General features: G+C 42.9%; 1 protein-coding gene across 1 annotated transcript; it reads left to right on the top strand.

Moving 5' to 3' along the window:
* Window positions 1-157: 157 nt before the first annotated feature.
* GCNA (germ cell nuclear acidic peptidase) lies at window positions 158-8,779 on the top strand. The gene is made up of 10 exons (XM_064713149.1): window positions 158-315; window positions 1,609-1,655; window positions 2,090-2,141; window positions 2,518-2,591; window positions 2,744-3,181; window positions 3,510-3,678; window positions 4,738-4,882; window positions 5,730-5,868; window positions 6,746-6,950; window positions 7,839-8,779. Exons 2-10 carry the CDS (start codon window positions 1,652-1,654, stop codon window positions 8,089-8,091), a joined length of 1,479 nt encoding a protein of 492 aa, XP_064569219.1. The 5' UTR covers window positions 158-315; window positions 1,609-1,651; the 3' UTR covers window positions 8,092-8,779.
* The last annotated feature ends 181 nt before the right edge of the window (window positions 8,780-8,960 follow it).

The raw sequence follows: 8,960 nt of genomic DNA, 5'->3' as shown, positions 1-8,960 counted from the left end.
CAGCAGTGGGTATTTTGGGTAGGAATAAGCGCAATTTCCGCGCTGCCGGTGCCGCGGGGCGGGCAGGCTCCTGGGCCTGCCGGTGTGCGCATGCGCGGTGCCCCGGAAGGGCGCGGGCCGTTCGAGCGCCATGGCGGGAGCGGCGGCGGGGCCCGAACCCGAGCCCGAGCCGGCCCCGGGGCCCCGGCACCGAGAATGGCGGGACCGCGCGGGCAGCGGGGCCGGGGCTCGGCGGGCAGCGAGCGGGGCAGCGGCCGCGGGCGGCGGGAGCCCCGAGAGAGGCGCCGCGGGCAGCCAGGGCTGGCGGAGCGGCAGGTGAGGGGCCCCGGGGGAACAGCGCCTCAGCCCGTGTGTCCTGACGTGTTTTTATTAAATCATTAACATAGAGAGCTCTTAAATATATAGCTATTTAAATTATATACATATACATGCACATATATGCATCTCTAAGTACATATGATTTGCAGAAACAAACTGTACAACTTTTGTGGAAGTTGTAAAGTTGGTATGTTTATTACAGCGCTGGACGCATGTGGGAATCGTTCTTTTAAAATGAACATGTGTACTTCTGGGAACTTCAGATCTTTTTTTGTCTCTTTCTTAAATACATAGGCACGCAATTTTACAATAGGTTTCTACATATTTATTCTACTGATTTTGTGTGATACTTGCTACTAATTCTTGTTTATCTTAGAAAGAGCTCTTGTGTCAGGTTGCTGTGCTCTGCTCTTTTCTTATCTCTTGTCTTTTGGCTGAAGCGCAGTTTATCTAAGCACAGGCCCTTCATGAGAACAGGCAGGCAGGCAGACTACACAGCCAGCTACAGACTTAACTTAAAGATGTGCATTTCACTTAAATCAGAATGGATTTCTGCTTTGGAAAATTTCTACTCTGCTTCACATATATATACATATATGTAGGTGCATATATATATATACATATTATGCATGCATTTATGTATAAATACACCATACTACATTGCATGTAGTATGTATTATATATATATATATAGATAGATTTATAATTCTAGATTACACCCTCGTTTGTTTCATGGTGATTGGTAGGTATTAGTGTTTCAGAATTGCAATCTTTAGGGTTTAAGTAATGTCCATTTAAAAAAGCTGTCTTCCTGGTTTGTTAAGCAGCTGCATCACTTATTTTTGAAGTTGTTCATGTTTGGTTCATGTTCTCCTAAAATGAAATAAATGACTTGGTAAGGATGTTGTGGGCTGCCTCTACATTTGCATGGGCATAGCAGTCCAGGTGGTAATGCCTCCATTCTGCCTCTTGAAATATCAGTATGACAGCTGCTGCATTTTGCTAAATATTCATGGCAGCTCTATTGAAGTGCACTTTATGCAAAAGCAGCTTCTTACTCATCAGTGCCTGGGCTGGGGTTTCAGGATTACTATAACATGTGCTCTGACAGCTCATAGGCCACGTGTAAGACAAGAAACGAGCTTTCTATAAAGAGTTAAAATAATTCAGCCCATTTGGGACTTTCAGTGTTTTTCCCAATGTATATTTGGTTCTGTGTTCACGGGTGTTTCACACCAGTGGAGATGCAGATCCTGCTGTGACCTAAAGTTCTGCATTTCATTCTTGCAGCAGTGCCCTGTACTTGTCTTCCAGCAGCGATGACGAATTTGAAATGTGTAAGTAATGACACCTTGGTTTGTGTTATGAAGGAGTGTGAAAAGGACACATTTCTGTCTAATTACATTAAGCATTTTTACATGTTACTTCCTTTCATTGCTTGTGCTACACAGTAATTCTCTCCTTGCAGTGCAGTCTCGGTGTCAGTGCCACAGGGAGTGTTCTTGAATTGCCTCAGGTTTCACTCTTTTTGCCTTGCATTATGTTTTTCTTATTGCCTCAGTTTTGTCTGTTCCCTGTCACTCACTTGCTTCCTTTTTAGTCTCCAGAGACTAGAAAGCTGCTGCCAGCTTTGAGGAATTGAGAGTTGAAATTATGTGTAAATATAATTATGTTTGTTTTTTGAAAGTACTTTAGACCAAATTTTTACTAGTTGCAAACTTTTAAAAAGAGACACAAAACCTTGTTCTTAATTTATCTTCTTTTATTTCAGTTTTAGCTAGACTGAAAACTCCCAAATCTGTTCCTAAAAAGGCAGATACAAGGTGGGTGCTGTCATTAATGAATTTTCTGTGTTCACATCTTGGTGTTCTGTATAATATTTACATTTTACATATTTAATCAGAATAGAAGAAAACAATTTAAAGTTGTATTGATTCATAGGCCAATCTAGGCAAGAGTGCAGGCAGACCTGTTAACATCTTCAATCATGTTCAGGGCAAATGTAAAAAGGGATATTTGGAGGTTCACATGTTCTTCCTATTCATGGATGCAGTTGGTGACATTTGCTGTGAGCAGCTGATAATGTTATATTGGGTGGCTTTTTTTGGGTTGCTGTTTTAGTAAGGCACACTTACTGCTCTATTTTTCTGCTTACTCCTACCTTTATTCCACACAATTTGCCTTTTTTTCTCTTTACAGTTTGAAAGACTTCATTGATGACTCGGATGATTTCTTCTTGGACTTGAAGGTGAAAAAGAGTACAACCAAGAGTGGTAAGCAATCATCTATAATAAAAAAAAATGATAAGATGCTTTACTGTTCTTTGTGTTTTCCTGTCTTTCAAGGGATTTATTCTGTGTTAAGACAAAGGCAGATCTCCTAAATGCAGCTCCCAAAACTTCAAGCTCTTTCTTTTGAATTGCAGCACGGAAAGATCTTCAGACCCCGAAAAAGCTGATGACTCCTGGAAAGAGAAGCACTTGCTGCCAAGAATTGCAGTATCCAGACACTTCAAGTGACACTGAAGATTCTGTCTTTGTAGACAGCCCGTGGCATAACCACCAAAAAGAGGGAGTGAAAGACTCGAGGGAGAGTCAGAAGTGCATAAACCTTTCACCTCCACAAAATCGGAACCAGTCACTTTTCAAAGGCAGTCCAGATTTGCTTGTTAGAAGGAAAGAAAGAAGCTGTGAAAATACAGAAAATAAATTGCCAACTGTGGCCCTAGGACGTGGTGCAGGGGTGGAGTCAGACAGCTCAGATGAGAGTTTTGGATCTTTGATGGAACGGATAAAGAAGCGAAGTCTGCCCCGCAAACCAGTCCTGAGCACAAGGAAATCTGTGTTTCAGCCAAGCACAGCAGGTGAGCAGTCCTGAGCTAACTGCAGTGGGAATTGCCTGGTTCTTTCCATTTGTGGGGCATCAGCCTCTGAGGTGCAGCCCAGCACCTTGAAAAGGATTTTGGTGCAATCAAAAATCACTCCTCTGAGCATTGAGAAAAGTCATCTTGTGCTATCAAGATGTAAAATTTTCACTATTGCTTGTTTTTCTCAGTGTAGACACTTTTCATTTTTAAAATTATTCTGAAAGCAAAGCTGGTGGATCCTTTTGGTGGTTTCTAATGATTCTTTGATTTTTTATTTTTTTTTAATGTATGCTGTGTAATCCTATGACTCTTCCCGTTGAACTAGAAAACATCAAGCCATCCTGCAAAGATGCACAGCCTGAGAAAGGGGAGGGAGTCAAGACACCAAAGCCAAAATCCATTTCACTTCAAGGAACACCTTCCATGATAACTCCTGCAAGAATTCCTGGGAATAGATCAGTCAGTTGCTCACAGTCAGCAAAGACAGAGAAAAGGTGAGTGTTTCTCCATTGTTCCTGTGTTCTAGGACAATTGCAGATGCACAAAGAGCTGCTAAGCATTTTGCATGGGATGATGTGATTCCTCTGCTACCTAGAAACTTCTACTAATTCAGCATTTGTTAATGGTTGAATAGCTGGAAAACAGTTTTCAGTCTCCAGTGTGAAAGGGAGAATATAAACTGATCTCTGCCTAGGGGAATTGATGACAAATAAATCTGACAAATGCCAAATCTTCTTTTTAAATGTTATCTCTCTTGCTATTCCTTTATCCTGTACAGCATGTGGTGGCTCTACAGATTGTATATATCCAGCTGCTTACCTCTGAAAAGATGCCAAAACTCATTATATTAGTAATTAATACCTTTTAAACAAGAGTGTATTGATTTTTTTTATCTGTACCCTTATAACTAGGAGAACTTGTGTTTCTTTGTCTATATGTATGTACAGCTTAGACTTTTCAAAAGAATGCATTTTTCATTTCTAATAGCTGCCCTTATGATGCCTCCTGGCCATGTGCTGTTTCCTTGAATCATTTTATAGTGGTGTGTTCAATACCAAACCTTTAAATGATGTCATTAAAGGTGAGACTTTAAAAGGTCAGAATGCTGCAGCATTGGAATTAGTAATCCTGGTGGAATATCTACTTCTGAAATAACTCCTGAGCATTCCTGGACTATCTTTGTGTGTTTCTGAAAACACACCTTTGTTGTGATGATCACGTTAGGGCTGTTCATATATTGATTAAATTTTGGTATAGTTGTGGTTTGCTGTGTCACAAAATCTCTTTTCCTACTTAGGAGTCTTCATAATCTAATTTTGTGAATTAATGAAGTAACTGCAGGACTGTTGCAACAGCTCTGCCCCTTCATGCCCTCAGAGGGTAAGAGGACAGCCATGGCCTCATGAGGGCAAGCTGGTGGAAAGGGTCAGGAGAGGCTGATGCCACTTGAAGCATCCCTGAGATCTTTATTGGATTTCAAGTAGCCATTATTTTTCCCTGTGTTTTTCCATATGTCTGTACTTCAGCAAACTGCTTAATGGCTTTTCTTGCAGGCTCAGGGTATGTTCAGTGCCTGGTTGTTTCTTGCAAGATCTTTCAAATCCAGCCTCCCAGTATGTGAAGTATTTCAAGAAAAATAAAGAGGAGCTGGCCCAGAAGCTCTACAGGCTGTTTAATAATACTATCTTTGAGCAGAAGGTTGGTTTCAAAAATTCTAAAATGCTGGTTACTATGTTGCTCCTCACTTTTGATGTGATTGCTCTTTATTCCTCTTCACATTGTAGAAGTTAAGCTTTATGGCAGTGGGTTATGTTTGAATTAGTCCAGGCAATTTCTCCAAAAGGGGTTTGCCCCCACTGTGATGCAGCAGTTTTCAGCTTGGCTTTGCTTTCCCAGCTGTAATGGAAATGCTGCACATAATCTGTGTTCCTTCCTATTGGGTGTTCATGTCTGCCTTTCTGGAGCAGAAAGATTCCCATCCTTCAAATAACAGTGTAGGGTGAGCATAAAGCTACAAGTTGTGTTTCAGATTTAAGGCTCAGTTTCAGAGAACTGTCCTGACCTGGGATCATCATTTGGGATATTTGGGACCCTCCTCTGGTGAGAAATATCCTTGAAAGAAGGGCATTGCCCTCAGTAACTCCAATGGGATTTCCCTCAGGAAGGAAAGTGGTTTTTATGCAGATGAGAAAATAGTCTTGAGTTTACAGGTTTCACATAAAACAGCTGAACAGACTCACTATTCCTGAAGCAGAATATCTTACTGCCCACTGCTTCAGCCCTGTACCTGGAGCTACTTGGAGGTAGAATAGAAGAACTAAGGACTCCTGTCTCACCCTGCATTGTGAAATCCCTATTGTTGGTTACAGAAAAACTGATGGTGGGAATACAAGGCCATGGAGGGGAGTTGGCATCTTGAGTGTTAAGGGCACCAACAGAGACATCTTGAATTGGCTTTGTACTAAATACAAGGGGAAGCCAGAGGGCCACAAGGTAAGAGAAGGAGTAGGAGAGGGCAGACTCCATGCACTGTTTTGTTTTTCAGTTACCAGAGGACATGGAAATAATCTGGAATAAGAAAATGAGGAAAACAGCGGGGTACTGTGTAACGGGGCAGAGGGGAGGCGCTGAAGGGAAGCGCTACGCTCGCATTGAACTCTCTGAGAAGGTCTGTGACTCTGCAGGTAGGTCAAGAAAGGGTCTGCTGATTCTTCTTTGAGGAAGTAAGTTTTAGAGATAAAAACAAAAATCTGACTAAGAGATCTGGTACGGGAGCCTGCTTCGAAATTTTATATTATGTTGTACAAATTAATAAATACATGTATGGATTTATCCACATTCCACAGCCCTTCTGAGAGCCTGAGCAAATAATACAAAATGTGAGAACAGAGATGTAGTCACAGTAACTGCACTATTGTTTATATTTCTTAATGAATTGAAGACCTACAGGTTAGGTGTTAGACTCTAATTCTGTGTTATAATGGCAGTCTAAAATCTGACTTCTTCCATCACACCAAGACACCTTGTTGGTAGTGTTTAAAGGTGGAATAAAGACAGGGCAGTGCCAAATTAAGTTCTGTTATGTGGTACTGTGATTGTTATTTCTCCCTCATCCCCTCCCAGTATGGGAAAATGAATCATAAAATGGTTTGGATTGAAAGGGATCTTAAAAACTATCTTGTACTAATTCCCTGCTGTGGGCAGGGACACCTTCCACTAGAGCCAGGTTTCTTCAAGCCCTGCCCAACCTGGCCTTAAACACTTGCAGGAGTGGTGCAGCTTTACTAACCAAACAGAAAAACCCCAAACAGATGAGGTGTGTGGGGGAGTAACTAGGATGCAGAATTGGGGCTGATCAAAAACTGGAAATGCACAAAGTAAAACCTTGGTTTGGAGCATTTTATCTTATCAAGACATTGGTAATTTTAACCTTCAAAATAATACTTTCATCTTAATACAGAGTGAGTGTTGGAGGCCTGAAGCAGTGACCACAGGTGAGTTTGTTCTTCCCCACACACGTTTGTTTGTTTTTGATGTTAGTTTTTGTTTGCTTTCCCCGAGATCGCCTGCGGGACACGCTGATCCACGAGGTTTGCCACGCAGCCACCTGGCTCATCAGCGGCGTGCGGGACGGGCACGGCCGCTTCTGGAGGTTCTATGCCAACAAAGCAGCTGTCATCCATCCAGAGCTGCCAGTGGTGACACGCTGCCACAGCTATGAGATCAATTACAAATACACCTACGAGTGTGGTCGCTGCAAAGCTACGTGAGTAATGTTGTCATCTTGCATGTGACTGCATATTAACTTTCTAACTTGGCACTCTCCTGTGTCTAGAAATCAGGGTTCTCTGAAATAGTAAAGCAGTTTGGATATTCTGGTGTTTTCCAGAGCCTACAGAACCTCAGTATGTGATTCCACATTTGTGAAACTATCCCAGATAGTTTCAGTTCTAGTTTAGAGGTCAGGACAGGCAGAAACGTCATCTGAGGACCAGAGGTGATGAGGGAAGGTCTTTGGGAAGCAGTAAGAGTTATGTACCTAAGCTTTGAAGGATCAAATCCCCATAAAAACTGGGCACAGAATATTTGAGTGATTAAATACTAGATAAAACTACCAGAGGAAGCTTCCAGCTTAAAGTCTTGATGACTTTAAATTACATCTGTACCGTCACAGATGTGAGCAGCACTGTGATGGGAAGGATTGACACTGGGACACAACCTGTAATAATGACACCATTTATGGGGGGTTTTTTACCTCAGGATTGTATGTGTGACTGCCAGAAGTACTGGGAGGAAACACCTCACATACCCCAAAGTGTTTATTAGGACTATGCAATGCAGTAGTTGTTTAGATGCAACAGAGCGTTGAGAAGATTTTTTTTTAATGATATCTTTGAGGAGAAGAGGCAGTTCATACATGCATGGGTTGTGGAGGCAGTTGGAAATGTTGTAGCACTTCATACTGGTAGGCTGAGAGAAGAGACAGAGGAAGGAACCAAGCTGAAAGAGCAGTGGAAAAAATACGAGGGTAGAGAAGTGTAGCACAGATTTGATTGTACCACTGCGTAATGTATTGTTCCCTGTTCCAAAATGCTGCCTTGGGCCTGAGCAGCAGAGCAAGGGCCCTGTGCAGCTCCTGGTTGTTGCCTTTCAGGATCGGGCGGCACTCGCGGTCCCTGGACACGGCGCGGTTCGTCTGCGCCTTCTGCGGGGGGCAGCTGGCCCTGAGGCAGCCCCCGGGCAGGGGGGGCACCCCTGCCAGGACACAGCTCACGCCCTTTGCCAAGTATGTCAAGGAAAACTATGCCCTTGCTAAGAGAAAGCAGCATGGGCTGAGTCATGCAGAGGTCATGAAGAAGCTCAGTGCTGATTTTGCTGTGAAAACCAAGCTGGAAGATTCCTTCTGATATCTCAGTATATCTCCTTTCTTGGTGCTACTTACATTTTGTATAGAGTAGTAAAAGTTCTGAGCAGCACTTACACATAGCATGTCTTCAGTGACTCCAGTAAGGGATTTACTGTTTAATCTGGGCAGCTGATATGCTGTAGACTCTGTGTGTGTGCTGAAGAACTGCTCCCTGTGCATCTGGCTGCAATAAAGTCCATCTGCCAGAGGCAAGAAAGTCCAGGCCCACCAGCCTAAGTCCTCTGATTCTGAATGACTCCAAGGCAGGAAAAGGGGCACACCTGAGTTGGGCTTCAACATGGTTCAGATATTCTCCCATGTAGACTTTCCTGAGAGATCCTTGGCTGTTTTTGTTAAGTGGTAGGTAGATGGTGCCTTAAATCCATTAACAGAATATGTGAATTTCTCCAAAGCCCTTTAACCCTCAGTAAGTAGGGTACCTCTACCCTTGAGATTTCATAGAAACTAAAATAGATGCAGAAGGTCAGGTTGGGGAAAGCAGATTCAAACTTTCCCCAAGGATGATAGGTCTTGTCGTGGCTTAAGTCTCATATAAAATGCAGCAATGTGTGTTATAGTGTTTGTGCCTTCTGTAAGGAAATTGCTCAGGGGCTTAATAATTCTGATAATCAATAAATGCCAGTTTAATACAAACTCTTGCAATAAACCAGGCTACTTTGTTTCAGTTTAATCATGGCTGTGTAGGAATACAGAACCCTGGGAGGAGCCCAGCACAGTCAGTAACATCCTTTGGTCACTGGGATTACAGTCCAAGGATCCCCATTCCAGGAGGCCCAGGGCTGCTGGCTCATCTCCCAGGAGCCCATGTGAAGCCTGGGGCCACTGAGGCACCACCCTCCCTTCTCCTGC

This window comes from Zonotrichia leucophrys, chromosome 4A (genome assembly GCF_028769735.1).
Source record: "Zonotrichia leucophrys gambelii isolate GWCS_2022_RI chromosome 4A, RI_Zleu_2.0, whole genome shotgun sequence".
Lineage (NCBI taxonomy): Eukaryota > Metazoa > Chordata > Aves > Passeriformes > Passerellidae > Zonotrichia > Zonotrichia leucophrys.
This window is presented reverse-complemented; position numbering and strand designations above follow the sequence as displayed.

What these genes read in the sequence shown, in the direction of transcription:
- GCNA (XM_064713149.1), top strand. An exon ending in GTTTCAGCCAAGCACAGCAG is followed by an intron (nt 3,182 to 3,509) that starts GTGAGCAGTCCT and finishes CCGTTGAACTAG; the next exon opens with AAAACATCAAGCCATCCTGC. An exon ending in TGTGGTCGCTGCAAAGCTAC is followed by an intron (nt 6,951 to 7,838) that starts GTGAGTAATGTT and finishes GTTGCCTTTCAG; the next exon opens with GATCGGGCGGCACTCGCGGT.